Source organism: Artibeus jamaicensis, unplaced genomic scaffold (assembly GCF_021234435.1).
Source record: "Artibeus jamaicensis isolate MK-2021 breed Jamaican fruit bat unplaced genomic scaffold, CSHL_Jam_final contig_354, whole genome shotgun sequence".
Classification (NCBI taxonomy): Eukaryota; Metazoa; Chordata; class Mammalia; order Chiroptera; family Phyllostomidae; genus Artibeus; species Artibeus jamaicensis.
In genome coordinates, this window is record NW_026521803.1 from 32,505,626 (window position 1) to 32,526,441 (window position 20,816).

General features: G+C 37.6%; 1 protein-coding gene across 1 annotated transcript in view; it reads left to right on the plus strand.

Moving 5' to 3' along the window:
- DCC (DCC netrin 1 receptor) overlaps positions 1-20,816 on the plus strand; it is a 687,608-nt gene that overhangs the window by 568,787 nt on the left and 98,005 nt on the right. Inside the window, exons 22-25 of the mRNA XM_053664328.1 lie at positions 869-964; positions 6,445-6,677; positions 11,361-11,499; positions 15,448-15,555. Of these exons, the coding sequence (XP_053520303.1) occupies positions 869-964; positions 6,445-6,677; positions 11,361-11,499; positions 15,448-15,555 (576 nt within the window). The remainder of the gene's footprint in view (positions 1-868; positions 965-6,444; positions 6,678-11,360; positions 11,500-15,447; positions 15,556-20,816) is intronic.

Sequence of the window (20,816 nt, forward strand, 5' to 3'; positions counted from 1 at the left end):
TAACTTCTGTTGACTATAAAATGCCTGAATACCATTTTCTTACCTTGAGTATCTCAAATAAATTACTTCAATTTCTTCTCCCATAAAGTGTTGCCGTCAAAAAGTCTGATCATTATCTAATTACTGCCCTTATAAATCACGTATTATTTCTGTTTTGATATGTAAAAAAATTTAAGTAAGCAAACATTTCTTGGATTACATTTTTTAGTATTTTTTTCTGTTTTGTTTCTTTGGTTTTCATCAAGGACAACTATTACTCAGATGTTAGATTTTCCCTAGTATTTGTCACTTTCTCCTGAATTCTTTTTTATTCTTCCTTAATTTCTGAGTTTTTCTCCTTGTTTTATTTATTCATTGATCTAGATCCTCTCTATTTCTGACATTTTTTAAATAGCACATTGCAGGTTTGATCTGTTTTTTTTTGTTATTTTTTATCCTTTTGTGGGTTGTGTGTGTGCTTGTCTGCAGAAACAATACTCTTCTATGTTGTTAGAAATTTAACCTCAACAGATTCCTGGTGCTTTCTTTCACATGATTTGTTCCCTATACTCCCACAAGTTCAAGTAGCTTTTGTAATCACACAGAACTCCTCCCATTACTGTCGTTTGGGCCAGAGCTCACACCTCAGTGCCCTGGAGCCGGTGGGTCAGATCTTTTGCTTTTCTATCGAGTCCCTCAGTCTCTGTTTAAGTGAAGATTCAGGAAGCTCTAAAACATATGTTGTCCACTGCCACCCTCTTCCCAGAATCAAACTCACTCATTTTAACCCACAATTAACTTACTAGATTACATTAAATTTAATTTATCTGGAGTACTTCAGTACACTAAATAAATCAACATATTCACATTCTTTCTGCTTTTTCTCCAGAGTCAAGTTCCCATTATGTAATCTCCCTAAAAGCTTTCAACAATGCAGGAGAAGGTGTCCCTCTTTATGAAAGCGCCACCACCAGATCCGTAACAGGTAAGCCGAGGTAGTTAATCCTGTTGTGACAAGTAGCTGCAAACTTGTTGTGACGGAGTTTGAGTTATGGCAAAATAAATAAATAAAGGAAACACCCAAAACATACATAGTCATGTTCCAAGCCTCATGTGTGTATAAACACATACACATATTATTTTGGGGGTTTTCAAATGAAGTAAAAGGAATTCAGTCACTAGATCAGTATATGGACTTAGAGACACAGCTCTCTCATTGTCTCTCTTCTCCAAGTAGCTTCATATCTTGGTGCCCTGGTATCACGCTTCATTCTCCTGGGCAGCTTTTCTGAAATTCGTGCAAATCTGGCGAGCAGGCCTTTGACCAAAGGCTGCCGAATGCCTGAAGGAACACTTGCTTCTCTGTAGAGGGTCCTTCAAGCTAATGTGACAAGGATGAACTGCCTCCTGGGGCTGGATTGGACTGGCAGAGTCACACAAGTGGCTTCTTCCTGGGTTGCACCTACAGGTTACCCAGTAGTGCCCAGGGCCTCTGGACATTGAATGGATTGGCTGCTTCTGGACTAGGGACCTCTAAGGAATTCTCATGTGAGCGGGACTGTATAGGCATCACACCAGAGAGCATGTGCCCAAAGAACTGAGGAAAGGATGGATAAGAAAGTGCCATCTAAGCCACTTATGAGACTATTTGTGGGCAAGGCTGGGCTTCTTTCGACAGGGAATAAGTGATACCTCTGTGGGTCTGTTCAGATGCTAGAAAGTCACATGACCACCCCCAACAGTCTTGCATCTGAATCTGAAAGCAAAATCCAAGATTTTCATCTCTTTAATGAATGAAAAGCTTGATCTCAACCTCTTTCAAAACCCACAACCTTCAGACCTTGCAGAACTGATCAGCTATTTTTTCCTTAGTGAGAATACAGGATCTAGGAGCGGGATTTGATAGTGGGCACCAGGGGATGTGGGAAATTGCTGAGGGCCTGAGTGTGATGTCCTGACAAGTAAGTAGGAATACATAAGCATAAGATAAACAGTGGAATCCTGTCACTTCTGCTGTCACCTAACTTTATGTGAGCTCTATACATTTGGTCTCCACACACACGAGCTCCCTCCATTGACCCTTCGGAGAACACACCATTGCTGTGTGGATTCACAATTGGTACATGATTGTTTCCAGAGCCTAACATCATTTTACTGATTCCAGATTTTCTAGTAAGGTGAAGTTGTTCCAAAGTCTCCTTGACTTTTTGGCCATTAGTTTCCAGGTCTATATTCTGCCTCAGTTGGTATGCAAAACTTGGGTTATATGTCAATGTGTGCAACTATCTGTGGAGACAGTATATATCTTTCATTGTATTATCAAGGAGGCTCATGACTCCACAAAAAAGGTAAATAAGAAATAATTTTGAATTATATAAGGTCATAGATAAATACCAACAAACAGAATTACTTGAAATTTGAAGGATGCATTCTGGAACTGAGGCTCCAAAAAACTCAACAAATCATGAAAAAATAAGCTATGCTAAAATTCAGAAGTAGCACAATTGAGTTATTAGCATTTCTGAAAGAATTACTACTTTTTAAAAGGTTACTATTAAATGTATTATTCCTGACTGTAGAGAGATAAGGCAATAGAGATCCAGAGTATAAAACACAAGGTAACCGGATGATGAGTAGGTGTCTGGGATTGTCACTTCCCCTTGTTCTCTTGCTCTGCAAGCAGCAGCTCCTTTAAGACAGCAGCCCGCTTTGGCTGGACCTGGGCTTCCCATAATTTTCATGTAGTGAGTCATCTCCTTCCTGCCTGGTGGAAAAGGTGCTGACCAGCTGTCCACTGATGTGGTGGCTTTGAGCGTGTGACAAGCCCACACAAAATTGTACTATAGCAAGTCTTTTAAAAGTCTTATTATTATATTATTATTATTTACCACAACTAAAGCCTGTAGAGAGTGGGTCACTTAGGTGACCAAACAATACATTGTTGAGCAGTACCTAGTAGTAACAGAGATAGCAGAGTTCAGATACACTGGGAAGAGGTTGCTCAGAAGGGACCCTTCCAGGCACTGTTAATTTTGTTTCCCTCGGGGCAGTCGTCCGTCTTTAAATCTCAGCAGGGGCATTCCCAGTGATCTATAGTCCGTCCACACCCCTGATAAGACTCTGATGCTAATGGACCTGGGAAATGAAATGCTACCAAAAGTTGGGCATTGCGTGAGGAATTTTCTCATCAAAGACAAGTCAGTGAGGGTTCGAAGAAGAATAAATAAAACTGGCCTTTTCTGAAAGAAGAGCCTACGCTTGTCCCAGATGTGGCCAACTTATTGTGTTTCCACACGTCATGGAGAGTAAAGGCCACATAAACAGAATCAAAGGTTAAGATTCTGGGAGGAACTCTATCAATAAATGTGCCGTAGCGCCACAGACAAGATATTCTTTGTCTCTGAGCTTCTGTGGAGTATTCCCATGAGCAGTCTTGGAAAAGGCCAATACAAAGGAAATAAAACACAGAGGCAATAAATGCCTCAGGCTAGAGTAAGCATCAGGCTGTGGTGTTTTCCACACACTTGTGCTCATGGATGTCGGCACGCTCTGGAGCACACTTATCTGAACATATCAGCGTGAGAGCTGAAGAAAGTGTCAGCAGGTCAGATGGGTGGGTCGAGTTTCATTTTGGCTGTAAAGCCTGCTATTTCTTCTTGTTGCAAGCACAAGACAGGTTGAGCCTGGAGAAGGGAAGAGGGCAGGGGAATAATGAGGTGTGTTATTTGAATTTGTTTTTTCTCCACTGTTTTATCCAAGTCTAAATGAAGTACAATCCAGATGTCAGATTGTGTTATATTTTTAAAAGTTCTTTTTGAATGTAAATATATTGGCTGAAAAATTCATGGGCTCTTACCAAAATATCTATAAGGAATTGAATAGGTTTCTCTTCTTAGCAGAAAGTTTGAGGCTATATTTTGTCTTTTTAAAATCTTTTAATTCATTTTTTGTTCTTTTGAATATAACCAGTGAAAATCAATGTCATATAAGGCACCCAGGAAAATTTAAAAAAAAAACAAAACTGAAAAGAAGTTGTTTAGCAACAAAAGGATGTTTTTAATTGAACTACTCAGTTTGTATCCTGAGAGAAAAAGATAATTTGCAGTACATTTAGCATATATGAATTTAAAACAGTATTTGCCATCCACTAGCATATTCTGCTTTGTTGGAAAAGCTCTATATCTGTACTATCCAATACGGGAGGCACCAAGCTCATGAGATCACTAAGCACTTGCGATTGGCTAGTGCAACAGAAGTGAATTTTCCACTGTATTTAATTTTAATTAATTTTAATTTAAATTGTTCCTGTAGCTAGTGGCTATTGTATTAGACAGTGCAGCTGTAAAGAAGGTAGCAAATAGAATGACAAGCTGTGCTTGAAAAAAAATCCCTAAAATAGTCAAGAAAAATTTGTCCCAGGGTACAACATTTTTAATTACATAAATCCATAGATAAGTGCTATCAAACAGCTGCATTACTTAGAACTTGAGGGATGCATTCTGGAACGGAGGCTTCAAGAAACTCAGCAAAAAAAAATCATAAAAAATGTACTCTTCTAACACTCAGAAATTGCAGAACTCAGTATTAACATTTCTTGAAATAGGATCACTACTTTTCAAAACCTTATGTATGGCACCTGTGAAAGGCTACATAGTTAAGATAGGCTTACCAACAAAATTAAATTGAGCAAAGAAACAGCAAATACGGTAAGTCATTAATAGAGCTTGGTCAAAAAGAAGTTGGTGATTTAGAGGAGGCCTTCCATGTGTACAACATCCTTCTGGCATAGTCAGCTAAGAATAGGAACAAGTAAAGTAAAGCCACACCCATGGTAGTTTGGGGACACCTCCTTCCACTGATGAACCAGCCTGATGACTGACTGGGACCCTCCTGGAGGTGGCGGTGGCTCTGTCTCCTTCTTCATCATTTCCTAAATCCATTAGGCTTTAAAGGAGCCCTTCACCAAAGATACATCAAAAACATGCAGAAAGCTTGGGCTCTGTCATTAAATTTTAAACACACATTTCTCTCTCTCTCTCTTTCTCTATTCTTTGTCCTTTCCTTTTGTGGTTTTTGCTTTTGGGTTTTATGTTTTGCCCCAAAGACCACAGCCCAGTAAACTACTAAATAATTCATTGAAAAACAGAGGGATGAGTAGGAGCTACACATTTGAAATGCATTGGACAAAGTGAAGTCATCATCAAAACTAGCCAGTAGCTGCTGCTCTCACACCTAGGCTGTTTAAAATCACAAATTCTGTACGTGCCCTGCTGTAGGTACCTGGCATTTTAGTGGGTCTTCTCTCCCCATGTAGCATCCTATGCCCTGCCTGAGACCTCATCTTGGTTTGTTGTGGTTGTGGTTGTTAGTGCGAATACAGGTTGTATGATTGAAAGGTAAAATATGAAAAATGTAAACGTCTTAGTTATAGAATAAAAGTCTGAAAATTGGACTCTATGACAACAAAATGAGCTCCTCTGATTCTGACATACCCAGCATAAAAATAAGTACAAGATTTTTCTAGAAAATTTTATAAAACTACACATATCATTCTATAGATTCTGATGATATTATGGATCAAAGAATGTGTGTACCTTGGCACATAGGTGGTAGTTTATTCTGCCTCCCACCCAGTAATATAGTCTTTCCATGGAACCTGAGTGTTTAGAACAAGGACCTTGGAAAGTAGAAATGCTTGCAAAGACTAAAACCTTAGCTGACTCTGTGAAAATGTGAGTGAAATGGACACATCTACACTTTCTCCAAGGATTTTAGTCTAAGAGAACCTGCAACACCAAGTGCTACCCGAAATCTAATGATCAGACTTACCAGTGAACAAGGTGGATCGCGGACTTGGCCGGTCTGGTTTCATGTCATTGTAGCCACAGACCTAAGGGCCCTTTGATCTTATTTCTTATTCGTTTCTTGCCCAAACAGTGTTTATATAGGTAAAAACTAGGCAGTAATAAAAACATTAGAGAAACAAAATCAAGTTAGAGGTGAGGGAAACAAACAGATGAACACCAACAACAAAATGACAGGTATTAGATAGACTTGAATTTCTCTTGAGGGAGGAAATAAACCGGACACTCCTTTTAATCTTGTTATTTAAAATGATCCGTATAGTGATAAATCTGTTACTTTCTATACTAGATCTTTGAAGAAGTAATGTGCAACATTTGACTTTTAAAGTATATAACTGGAAGCGACATCCAAATTGATAAAAACCACCTCAAGGAAATGAGCAAATGAGAGAAAATAGTTATTTTCTTAATATGACAATACTGTTTATGATGCGTTTCTCTATTGAATTAATTGTACTTTTTTCTGTTCTTCTCATGTTCCCTTTCATCATTATTGCCATGCATTTAACTCATTGTGATGTGTTACCACTGATGTTTATTTTTTAACTCTTTTATTTACATATTTATTTGTTTGTTTCATTTGATGGGTTTTTAAACCCAGATCCCACTGACCCAGTTGATTATTATCCTTTGCTTGATGATTTCCCCACCTCGGTCCCAGATGTCTCCACCCCCATGCTCCCACCTGTAGGTGTGCAGGCTGTGGCTCTTACCCACGATGCCGTGAGGGTCAGCTGGGCAGACAACTCTGTCCCGAAGAACCAAAAAACGTCCGAAGTGCGACTTTACACTGTCCGGTGGAGGACCAGCTTCTCTGCAAATGCAAAATACAAGGTGAAGTTCTAATTGATAGCATGAAGTTTTACATGAACTGTCATTTGTGTTAATACATTGTTTTATATGCTTCCTGGACTGTCATGAACATTTTGCTGCAGAGGCACTGAATGGAAAACTACAAAGCATTTTAATAACTTGGTAGCTCAAATTAGTACAGGAACAATTATGTCTAAGGAAACAATGCTAAGGCATGGTAGAAAAACATCAAGAGATGCAAAATGGTGTTTGAACTCCACCCAATGCTGAGTTTGTAGAAATAATTTGCTAAATAAAGCATTCTGTACAGAGGAATGCCTTTTTTCTTTGAAACAACAGGGCTCTCTATTATTTTTCTGGATGGATTTTGGTGTTGGTTTGTTTGTTTCTTTTGGAATCTGGATTGACACCGAAGGCAACCGTACTAATGTCACTGAGGATTCACCTATCTAACAGTGAATCTGACTGTGAATACATAACTGGGAGGTTTTTATAACATCCTCGGAAAGCAGTCTAAGCCATTGCCATTGACTTTCTCTGTTTAGCCTAGAGACACCTTCCTGAAATAAAGAAAACCCACAATGTACATGCCCCTTTAATTGATATAAATTAGATAAGGCTCCTTATTCCTGTCCTATCATCACTCAGTCATCTCCTGACCCCCCCTAGGAGTTCCTTAGAGATACATATTTAAGGCATTGTCCTCAATAATTTCAAGTCTCCATCAAACAACCACAGGAATTGCATCAAATCGTTATATACTGGGACAATCTTGTTATCACCTAAGTCTGCCACACTGTAAGTATATATAAACAATACACAGGAGTAAACAAAAATGAGAAGATCAACAAGTGATTATCAAGCACCTATGATGTCCCTAGAACTGTGCAGCTCAACATTGTTCAGTTGCCATTACTTAACATATTATTTATGATTTTGGAATGAGTAATATGCTTGGCTCCATACATTGACTCCAAAGATTTCATAAGCTATTCAAATGAGATAATATACAAAAAATATACAAAAACACATTTAAAATATAAAGCTCACAAGATGGTGACTCGGTATGAATAAAGTAGCTTTGAAAACAAGAGAATAAATGTTATCCGACAACCAAGGACACAGATAATAACTCAACTCTGGCACCTCAGTTTCTCATATTCCTCCTCCATATCACTCTCTATGGTCAGCCTCAGGGACAGTTTGGAAGTCCTGAGACTATATCCAATGTTCTTTCCATCAGACTGGCATCTTGCCTCATCCAACCTCCAGCCAGAGGTGATTGGGGGATGAAAATATCTGCATAGAATTTCTGGTTGTAAAGACCCTGGTGATAAAGCAAAATCCCAGCAGTGGTTTTATAAATCAACATTTCTTCCCGAAGCCATGCTTAATATGCTTCTAGTCCATTTTAGTGTTTAAGTGGCATAAAATCCATACTCCATCATAGATCAGTTTTTAATTGAAACCATTTTTTATTTTTTTTTTAGTTTTTTTTGGTATTACCACCATGCTAGGTCAGGTATTGGGAAAAACTCTCCGGGCAAATCCAAAAAATATCATTGAGTAAGATATTGTTGTAAGTATCCTACCCATCTCTGTAGAGCATTAGATTTAAGATTGAATGGAACTATAAATGTGGATAACATTATCAGATAAGATAGTCAATGAAACATATGATAGCACTTTCTAAAAAACCTCTTTATATATAGATTACCCAATTCTAAATTTACTTTAAAACAACTACTTTAAAGATTTTATGTCCATAATCACTACACTCTGTTACATTCATTTCACAAAAAGGCCATACTTTGCCAGTATGTGAGATGTTCTGAAGGACGATGGTTGTTTTCTGCAGAATAGTCTGAGTCCCAAAATTTCTTGAGTGAAGCATTTTATTTCAATTGAGTAGTTAGCAGAGCAGACACGGAATTATTAAGTTTCACAAAGAATGTCTGGAAAGTGAGGCCTGACCCCAAAACTATGCTCTGTAAGAAAAATCGGATTTCTCTTATGGATTGAAGTTTGGAAATAAAAAAAAGATTTTACCTGTTTTCTTCCCCATCATCTTCCCTGACCCAGGTCTTCCCGTCACTAACACTCAATTCCCCTTCTCATACAGTCTACATCCAGACTCTGAGAAGGAGGATTCAAGTGAAAGAGTTGGGTAATTTGGGTAGCAAGGATAATTGGAGAACATATCTGATCCACTAGAGAGACATACAATGCATTTAAATTTTATACATAATGGTAATAGAATTTTCTGGTTTTGCATTTGGGACTTTTCAAACCACTGCTAGAGCTATTATTGCATCCCACTCTCCACTACAGCTTTATAAGGTAGGTGGGGCATACACACAGTTGAGGGGGAAAACATGCATGCATGCATGCATACATACATGAAGTCAAATGACCTGGGCACAGGGTTGGCTTCACCATGTCCTGTCATGACTTAACTCATTCAGTCTCATTTTTCTCATCTGATTTGGACATTTGCACCCACTATAAAAAGAGAAAGATTCTTCATAGTTGAATGTATATGTAGATGTGTTTAAGGGAACATAGGTAGGTTTTTAACTTGAAAAAAATGTTCCACTAACTGCAGCTAGAACTCAGGGTGAACTGATAGCATTACCCAGAGTCTCCTCACAGGACTACCTTTCTGTAGGCTTTGTTTAGTCCCAATTTCAAACCATAATCCAGACACTCATATTTTGTTTGTTCAAAACTCTCTATTGATTTTCTTCATCAAATGGAGAAAGAGTCTATAATTTCTTTTCTACTAAAGCTATTAATCACATGATGTCTTATGTGAATTTCCATCCCAAATACATCCCTTGACCTCTGGCTGGTGGTTCCCAGAGGCAGTGTGGGTGTTACAGTAGATGTGAACTTGTGGAAGCCTGTCTCTACTCTCAAGATACTGACAACTCAAAATGGAATTGTACACCTGCCTAAAATTGTATAGCACATTAGACAATGCATGAAATATTGTAGCTAACACTGATTTAATACTCTGGGCCAGACACTATGCTTCACTTGGCTTATTTCACACTTACATAATGCCACAAGGTCAGTGCTGTGGTTATCTCTGTTTTATAGAAGAGGAAACTGAGGCGCAGATAGGTAGTACCTGGGTTTTCTATGCTTACAAATAAAAGTGGCCGTGATTTCCCAAAGCACTTCTAGGCTAATAACATATGATGAGCAGCAACTTTCCATGAGGTTCCTGAGAAAACTCAGTGAATGCAAGTGTGTCATTATAGACCACAATCAAGGACAGTATTGCTTAGTGGCCTCTCAAATGTCAGTGTCCAAGCTCAAAGAGACTAATTTCATGATACATGATCCTTCCCTCCCAGCTGAAAAGTTTCTCATGGTCCCATCTCTTCCCTTAGTTTCATCTGTGAGACTTAGAGGCAATCATGATGATAGCGAAGGAAGGCAAGATGGGAACTCATATACCAGCTGCTCATTTTGTGTTTTACCTGATGAGATTCCATCTTCTTGTGTCTACAAAGTATTTTTTAGTTATTTAGGGTATGCATTTTGACAGCTATTTATGAGGTCATTGGTTTAACAGGATGGATGGCCACATCATCAAATGTTATTTTTACAACTAAATATTTATTTGGTTTCATAATGAGATGTAGGGTTTTCATAGCTGTGACTTAAGAAGGATTCATAGTAGAGTAAAAAAATACACCACACTAGAGTAATAAGGGAGGAGATGATGTAGGTGGGCAAGGAGCGCTTTCCTTGGTTTTCTAGACAGAGATGTATAACAAACATAGTAAATATAAAAGTCAAAGAAACTATTTAACTTTGAAAAACCAAGATCTCAATACCAAACATTATATATATTACAAATAGTCTTAAACTGGCCTGATCATATGGAAAATATGAATTAACCCAGCAGATTAACCATTCTTATTCTTCATTACCATTTTGATTTTTTGAGGAAGCAATAAAGACAGATAATTTACTTTTGATTAGAACACCTTTAATCTGTTGTTTAAAAGACAAAAAAAATGGATTCAGAAGACAAATAATGTTAACACTCATGTAATGTTTTAATATCTATTCAATTTGCCGTGCCCTTCTTGGTGGTAACTTTGGTGATCACACCGAAATGTGTGTTTCATGTGACGTGTGCACAAAAGAAGAAAATCACATGACGCTACATTGCTTTTGTCATTTTCTGTATAATAGCCACACAGGTTCTTGAATCATCAAAACTTTGTACCATAAAGCTTTTTTGGAAAAATCATAAGCAGAATTCTAAAAATTTAATTTTATTACCAGTGGAAAATAATCATAATGATCTGTGTAACATGCATAATATTGAAAACTGAAAAAATTTTGATGATTACAAGTAAATTGAAGTTAAAGTCAATGCAGAGAAACTTAAAGATGTGGAATTGACCAAAGGAAACAGAATTGGTCTTGTCACCATGGTTACTGCCTCACTTGTAAAATGTATCAGCTAGCTGTCCCTTTATAAAGTGTAATACCTGAGTTTGTTGATGATGTTTTGGATGTACCATCAGCCAGTGTAAACCAGTTGACAGAAAGGAAGTAAAATCAGCGCTGTGTCCAAGCTCTCTAGACTCTTTTTTTGTCTTATTTGATAATCTTTTTATGTCTTGATTTACCAAGTTGATAGAGTTCATTGTTTTCTCTGCTTATTTCCCACTGGTATAGTCAGAAGACACAACAGCTCTGAGTTACACAGCAACAGGCCTCAAACCAAACACCATGTATGAGTTCTCGGTCATGGTAACAAAAAACAGAAGGTCAAGCACATGGAGCATGACTGCACATGCCACCACGTATGAAGCAGGTATGTGAAAAAAGCTGGCTTCAAAATCTCTGCTTCTGATATTTGGCAATGGTGTTGCCCAGGTTCTGTGGAAATTGGAACATAGTGCATTTTGATGCCTAAATTATACCTTATCTTATATAAAATATCATACTTTACAGTTCATAGCACTTTTATATCTAATATCATCCTCTCTGTTGTAGAAAAGGAGAAATTGAATCCCTAATGGATTAAGTAATCTGGTTTTAATCTGGGCATTAACTCAGGGGATTTGAACAGAAATTCTTTTAAGGTGTTTATATAAAGGTCGAAATCTGTGCATTGAACTCTCTGTGTCCCAAGCATTTGTGTCATTGATCAATAGTCATGGTAGGTATTTATCTTTTTGGAAAGAAATTAGATAAAAAATAAAACATTGCATTATAACAGTAGTCTCATGTATTCTTACCCTAAATAGCCGCAGCTAGACAGGGGAGACCATTTCTGGGTGGTCACGTTCACTCTTTAGAAATAAGAGAACACAATGGAAAACCTTCATGCAATTTGAACTAGTTCAAATCTAGGGTAAAAGCAATTCACTGTAAATTTTACCAGTCACTTTTACTATGGATCATAGATGTTGACTTTATAACCCTAACAGACATGCAGGGTACTTGGCGTTCATAGTTTACAGGGATCCAACATCAGAAGAATACAGGGCTTACCATGCTTTTTGATTGGTTGTGTGGTACTATAGCATACAATTTTTAAAAATATGATGATAAAACTCTTCTCTGGGTAAATTGAATTTATCTTTCTACTTCTCCCATGGGTTTGCAGTTCTAATTTCAATTTTTGGCTGCCACGATAAATCATAGACTCACTGTACTTTTAGATTTTTGTGAAGACTTTTTTTCTATAAGAAATTTTTTAGTTCATCTGATTTAATTTCAACATCCTTTGTTTCTCTTTTATATGTTTACATATATTAATTCCTTCTCCTACAACTCTGCTCTGAATGCCAATGTTCACATCTCCTTTTGGAGACTAGGACAAGCTGAATGAGTTATGTTTTATGGGGAGAATGAAAACTCTGCCCCTTCTTTTTACTTAAAATGAGACAGAGTTAAATATAAACCACTAAGACATCTGGTCTTCCCTGAGTGAATGAGAATGAGAAGTAATTTCCTCTCAAAGGACACAAATTCATTCACTTTTATCTTTCGTAAGCATAAAATGCACACCAACATCTGACTTGATAAATGTACCCTATTGATTTCTCATCAACTGCCTGACCTTGTAGGGACACCGATGGTGAGACCCATTGCTGACAAAAAGATATTAACTTTTACAAATGTGGGTAGGAAGAAGGGTGATTGTCAAAACAGATAATGATCTGGACAAAGGTGTAAATAGCATGTGGATGAGATCTCTGGGTGATGATGAGAAGCAAGAAGTAATTCACAAGTGTCTGCTGGTTTTATAATGTGAGAAGGAAATGAAGTGAATGAAATGACTTTAGGGTTTTCTTCTAATCCTGCAATAACATAAAGACTGGAGGGGCTGCACTGCCAGGTGCTTGTGCTGAAATTGCTCACAATAAAGACAAGGGTGGCAGGCAGATTCTTGAAACAAAACATTTCATTCTGCCCAGGTGATGAATGCTTAATTTTACTCTACTTAGTTTAAGTAAAATAAAAATGACTGCAAGGGCACCTGAAATAATGGGTGTTGGGAAGGGACAGAAACCCAAGGTGCTCCCAAGCTTCTAGAGAGGAAGAACTATTGAACCATCATTCAAGGTGTTGCCATCACAGTGGTTTGACTTGGTGTTTTTCTTCTTGAATTAACATTCAGTTTCCCAGAGAGAGAGAGAGAGTCCCACAGCTAAAGAAAGAGTGAATGAAGGCCCTGAAGTGCACAGTACACAGAGCAGAGCTGGTTCTCCAAAGAAAAGAGCCGAGTGCTTCTCCAAATGAAGGAAGAAGGGAAGAAATGTTGGACGGTCCAAGTACAAATGTCCATCAGGATTTCCATGGCTGGAAATCTTCTAAATCTTGAATATTTCCTTTTATTCTTGCACTCAAAAAATCAAGCACAGGAGGAAATGAGAACCAGGCAAACCACAGGGCAATGCTTGTCTAGTCAACTGAGATATTTAATCGCGAGTTTCCAATAATGTTCATTTATAATCATCAGGTCCTGACAAAGAGACTTGGTATAAAAAGTAAAGAGAATACAACCAATATCTTTGAGAGAATTATCATCTAGTAGAGGAGGAAAAATATTTGTAGAGCCTGAAGTAACACAAGAAATATAATTACAGAATTTTGGGCAAGTTGAAATCAGAGCAAATTTATCCAGGTATAAATTCTGTATGGAGAAGTAAAGGGAGGGTTCACAAAAGAAATAATAATTGAGCTATGTCCTGGGTGGATATCAGGTACCCATTCAAGAGCCTTCCAAAGGAAGGGGACAGTGTGTGCAAAAATGTGCAATCAAGTATCAGAAAGATGCCATCCAGTCCAGAGACCCTTAGAGTGGTTCAGAGTGACAGGGGCATAGTATTTACAGACAACAAGGGGAAGTGATACTGAAAAGAAAGTAAGACGTAAGTCCTGCAGGACCTGATGTTTATTACTTATTGTTACATATTTAGATTTAATCCAAAGAGGATGGGTAATCGAAGAAGAATTTCTAAAAGATCAATCAAGGCATGAGATCGGAGAGAGGCAGAACAGAGATATTCTGTTTGGTTTAGTAGGGATAATTGAAGAAGTTAGGACCATATTCTTTTCCAAATATGAGGAAATAGTGTGCATGTCATATGATATTTCTACACATTTGAGCTCTTGCTTTCAATACCAGAATCTGTTCACCAACGTTCATGGCTTTCCAGGTGTGGCTTTTTAGGGTCATGGTCACTACTGATTGCTTGGCACCAGGGGAGAGACTGCTTGATCAGTGTGTCTGATCCTGATGTCAGCCAGGAAGTCACTTCATCGGGTTCTGCTGCTTCTCTGGGCCTGGAGCTGAAACACAACTGAGGCTTAGACGTCATCTCTAGTTTGACTGAAACTCTGTCTCTGTGGTCAGCAGACCCGAAACTTTGCTCCTGAAATTATCTGATGCTGCTCAGAACCTCATTGTCCTGAGGGCTGCATGATTAAGGGAGTAGTCCTGGAAGGGATAAGGAGGCAGGTGGGTCAGGGTGCTGGGTGGGGCCAGTTTGAGTCAAAAGAAAGAAAGGAGAAATAGTTATGTTAAAGAAATGAAGTTTCTATGTGGTTACATCAGCCTAAAATAGTCCTTATACCAAAAAGGCATGTTTTGGGGTGACAAATGCTGCTCCCCTTCAGCAACATGTGGGAAAAGCTCTAAGAAAGGCGGGCTTTTCCACCATCTAACTTCCTGCCAGGTTGATACTCAGACCCTCGTAAATTCCTTGCCTCCTCTATTTGCAAATATTTCTCTGTCTTCTTGTTAGGAAATAACTGGTGTGTTACCTAAACAAAAGGCTTGAACTATGTTTGAATTTATTCTTTGTGGCTTTTAAGGGAATACAGAACTAAGTGACATTTTCAATTATAAATCATCCAGAGCATAACACAATTCTATCTGATGGAAACATGTAGCCATCCATCTCACGAGGTGTGTGTACCTTTGTTTGCTCTATTAGGCTTCTCAGCTTTTCAGTGTGGCGCTCACTGGAAAATACCAGCTACACTTTTTTCCTTCGTAATCATGCATATTCTCCTCCCTCCATGTTCACTCCTTTGGACGTCATTTAATTTCCTTTAAAAAACAGAAACGTCTGTGTTGTTTGTATGCTTATTTAATTCAAGTGCTTGAGATAAATTGTAAAGGGTGAAATAAGCATGATATACTGCATGATAGATTCCGAGTGTCAACATCATGATTAGGAGTCCCATAAATGTCTGTTCTCTTTCACAAGCAATGACAAGGCCCTGTCTCCCTTTCATCTCACAGCCCCGACCTCTGCTCCCAAGGATCTGACAGTCATTACTCGGGAAGGGAAACCTCGCACAGTCATCGTGAGCTGGCAGCCTCCCTTGGAAGCCAACGGGAAAATTACTGGTAAGTACCTCAGCTTTATTTTGAGTGTTGCCCCACTTGGCCTGTGACTGCTAACCACGAGGGCACTGCTCATGCCTTTGGTGTGTTAGTTTTCTGTCTCAGCATCTTAGCGGACTCCCTGACCCTTCCTAATGGTCTCTTCTTGCCCACACTGTCGGCACTGACTGAAGAATTCTTCTGATGGGCACACGTGCACATTTGACTTGAGTGGCCTCCTGAAAGATGTGTCCTTCAGTTAGTATAGACCGTTTGCTTTTTGTTCGAGGCCATGAGGACATCCCTCTAATGGAATGCCTGTGAGCACATATGACTAAAAAGGAGCCCATGTTTGGCAATTATAAAACAATAAAGACACCTAATGACCATGTATTTCTGTATGGCCCATACAAAGAAGATTTGTCTGGGCAGGTTTTTAGTTTCTCACTTGGCTTTTAGCTTCTTACTTAAATGCTAAGGTTCAGAAAACACTTAATACTGACTGACAGAAATTGAACTTAATGACTATTTCACAGTGACAGATTTTATTTTGCCAAATATTGCTGATAATATCAATGCCTAATTAAGGCATCCATTAGAAGCCTGTAATGTTAATTTAGTATGAAAAATATAATGGAGTTCTATTATGGATTCTGCATTTAAATGATCACTTCAGTTTTTTAATAGACATCTCCATAGCATATGATTATTATGAAAATATTGTATAACTAAAGATGTGCATATTACAGTCTAATTAGCTTGAACCAGTGGGTTAGGCACATGTAAGAGTCACTCTTTTTCGTTTTCTTTTTGGCTTACAAGAGGTGGCTAGCACTATTATAAATTAGCAAAGTAATTCAGTCATTCTGTGATGCAGAGATAAGCATGGAAATTGTAGCTCAAATGACATTTGTGCTTTATGTGAGTTACTTTCTGTATTTTACAAAATGAAAAGAGAATGTGAAAGTTCCAAATGTGGTGCAAATATAAGTTGAAGACTTGTTTTCTCTAGGAAATTGCTCTTAGTGCAATAGCTAACAGAATTTTCATTTGAGCTGACAAAGAGAGGGAAAGAAGAGGAACATAAGATCTTCCCCAAATCTTATGTGCTCAGCTGTCACTCTGCCAGGCTTTTTAAAATTGAGACTGACTCATTCTAATTTTCTTCTTATTTCCCCCTTAGTGTTATGGTCTATTTTCATTGGTTCTATTTCAGCACCTTTATAGGTTTTGATTGGTTGTGTATGATGACTATTTTGTTATCTTACAAACTTATTTATAAACATATGCTAATTCAACAGATAATAAGTTCAAAAAACAATAGAAGTTTTCTATATCAACACAAGTTTTAGGGGGGAATATATTTTTTCTTAAAGGATAAAATAAGGCATATACTACCCAATTTTCTACCCTTATTTAAATAAATCTCATCAAGTAGTCAATGCAAACAGTTGAATGTGTTTTCAATTGAAATAAATTTTTATTTTGCTTTTCAAGAGAAAATAAATGGAAAAATGCAAATTGATCTAAGCAAAAATTTAGTTTGCTAAAATTACAGTGTACATATGAGACCTTGTTCCACATATTTTATGTGGAGTTATATAATACTTCCCACAACTAAAACTTTAATTTCTAATAATGATGTGGTAAAAGTATGGGAGGCAGTACTTTTTACCTTTAAAGCTTATAGCTCATTTATAAAGACCAAGTTGTGATTTTCAAGTGGGAATATTTTGACTCAATTCAACAGAGAGCAAACACTAATTACCCACAAGGTAACTTCCATTCCATACGTATTTTGATTCTTTCAATCAAATTACTTTAAAAAAATAGGTTGATAAAATATTCAAACTAAAAGACCATTGAGCAGAAGGCCCAGGGTTGCTACACTCTGTTTCTCAGGAAAGTTAAAGGAAGATGTAACTCTTGCCCAGTGTGTGAGACACATGTGAGCCCACGTGGAGCCATGTGCTCCCTTCCTACCTTTCTCCTCCTTTGTTTCCCCGAGTCCTTGCACACACACAGCGGTGGGACAGGGTGGTTAAAAATTGAGAACCTGAGCTTCTGAGGGAGATGGCAGGCAAGTTATTTAACCTCGGAGTCTCACTTCCTCATCTATAAAATAAAGGTAGGAACAGAACCTCTTCTGTAGAATTGTTATAATAAAGTGCCTAGAAAAGTCTCTGATGCCTAGTAAGTACTGAAACAAATGAGCCATCAATATTCCAACTTGAAATCCACTCTAGGAAGAGGCTTTACTAATGTGCTTTGCTTGGTACCCAGATCATCAGTTTGTAAATATATATACTTCAAAAAGTTTAAACAAAAAATAGAAAAAGAGGATGAAGAAGACCCCAATAATGCCAGTGTCTAATGAAATTCCTTGATCATAAACTGGCATCTTAAGAATCTGGACTGACATTTTCACAATAAAGTGGTTCAAAATGAATTAAGCATTTATTATATGCTTGCCATTCTGCTAAGCACTTTACAATTATAAGTGTTCCTGTATTCCAATTATTCCATTTTGAAATGAAGAAATAAGGGCCTTCTCTGGGGTAAATACCTTCCTGAAAGTCAAATAACCACAAAGTAGCCCAATTGGTAGATGTTCAGTGAAAAAACCATGTTTACAAAGTGGTGGCCCCCAAATACCAAAGAAGCCAAGAGACCACAGATTGAGTTGGACAAGTCCAGCTTGTCAGTTAATGAGTTGAACAGGGAATCACATACAAAAAGTGGGTCCTGGGAGGCAACAGGATGGTCAGATGCCCACATTTTTTCCCCATGTGTGGGATATCAGGGAGAACCAAGAGAACACATACCAGGGTGAGCCAAGAGATAGATAAACTCAAGGGCACCTTGCCCTAGAGGAAGACTTAACTGAAATTTCATGGTTATCCAGAAGCCTCTGTACACATCCCAGAGTCCACCAGAAGGAATAGAAGCAGTGGGGAGGTAGGGAATGAGGGTCAAAGGTCTGGCCTTTCAGAAGCTAAACTGGTTACTAGCTTCGAGATGGAGTGAGCTTTTCAAGATGGCGTCAACTCTGTCCATACACTAGGATTTAAAACTCAGGATCATATGCTTAGCTAGTACACTATGTGTGCCAACTTATTAGTATTCTATTCTGCTGGTCCAAAGCAGTGATTTTCTATTGATTTATGCTTTAGTTTATCTGAGGAGAGATTGAGCATGGTATTTTCCAAGTGATTTTAATGCACCTGGAGTTGTGAAGCATTGATCTAAATACACACGTCACCCAACATTATAGATCAGAGACCTACATAGATGGAGGGAAGAGTTGGATCTTCCAAGATTTTTTCTTCTCATTGCTATCTAATGGTGAAAATTATACTTGCCTTTTCTGTGACATTTGATGACTCTACTCCAATTTCATTCCCTTCAAATTCTCTTCCCACTTTACTTTTATAAAATCACCTAACCATTTTTTTCTTCCCATTTCTAGTCTGTAGCTCAGTCTTGTTAGCAGACATTTCTTCCACCTGCTCCTTCAGTGTTGCTTCCCAGAATGCAGATCTTTTTATTCTCTTTGTAACTTTCTCTGAAAAAGTGTCTGTATTATAGCCAGGGCTTCAGTGGGCACAAATTTAAGTCTCTTAAATCTGTATCTCCAGCTAAGTATTTCTAAATATACAATATATACTACCTCATATTGTACATTTCCATTTGCCTTATAGGTATCTCATTTCCCTCTCACTGTCTTTCTTCCTCACTCTCTCTTTTTTTATGTCTCTCACCTACTATAACCAGCTAAATAATGGACTTTTGTACTCAATAATAGGTTTTAAGACCATCCAGAAATGTAAACCCAGCTGGGCACTCACAATGAAATCATATTTGTCTGCATATTTTTACTCCCTCATTTCAAAACCCTCTACAGTTCACCCGGTTGCATAAGTTGGAAATTTAGCCCTCTCAATTTCTTCTTCATTGCCTCCCCATATAATCAAGAGAGAAAATCAAATACATATAGTATAAGGCTGAAAATTTTATGAGAACAGATTTCAGAGTTTATTTGGTGCTTTCTCCCTAATAATAATATTCCGTCCATATTAAGAAAGGTAATTAATAAATATTTATTGAGCATAATAATGATTGAATTGCTATTAAATCCATTGTTTCACACGAAATCAACATTTTAGCTCTTCCAAATATGACACCTTTCTTAAGATTTATTAATCTTAAGGAAGAAAGAAAAGGGAGAGAGAAAGGCTGTAGCATTTACTAAATAGTTACCAAGTAGAATGTAATTTGATAGAAATACCCACAAACATGAAGTACTTAAATGCATTATCACAGCAACTTATTTTCAGATGCTAGAACTGAGACAAAGTTAGGTTAAGTAAGTTGGTCAAGCTTACACAGCTAGTCAATGTTAGAGCTGTGACCTGAGGTCAGATATTTCTGAATCCATTGTCTATTATTTTTGACCAAAAAGAAAGAAAGAAATGGGTTCTTCCTTCCTTATGTACTTACTTATTAACACAATTATTAGAATCAATTGTTTTGTCACTGAAAAGCTCTCACTGAGCTGAGCTCCTTGTTGGTAGGGGTCATTTGATCTTCCTTGAACATCACAGTTACCTGAGCCATGGAAGGGAATCAGTAATGAATGACAAGACATATGGAAGAGGACAGAAGAGAGAAGAGGGATGGCATTGAACACTGACATTCTGCTTCTAGAATTGCAACTACCTATTTGTAAATGTAGAGTCAAAATAACAGATGTATGGTGTTATATTTTATATGTATTTAGACAAATGTTGTTCCATTGTGGGAGTGTTCAGATGGGTTAGCAATCCCAGGTCTTACAACCTATGGTGGAATTTATACTTCATTACATGACCATCTGTGGGGGTAAGAGACAAAAGCAAAGTACAAAAATGTAAGAGAAAATAAAGAAGAAAAACAGAGACTTGGACGCAGAGAAATATGAGATAGAAAAAGGTAGTGAGACCAATGAATTGTTCCAACCTATTTGGTTATATGGAAATCTATAAGGTAAGACTTAATAAAAGTGGACATAATACCCTCCAAACACACCAAACTTACATACTCAAATGAGATTATATGCTTTATCTAAGGCAAATTGTAGTTTTGAATGATGTAATAAATTTCTATTCCACATCTCAGTTATCAAATTCACACACACACAAAAAAAAAGAATAAAAAATAGGTTCCCTATCAGTATCAGGAAATTGCTCAAATACAGTATGAAATGGTCTGAACCTGATTTGTATCTTCAACCTTACTTGATTCTA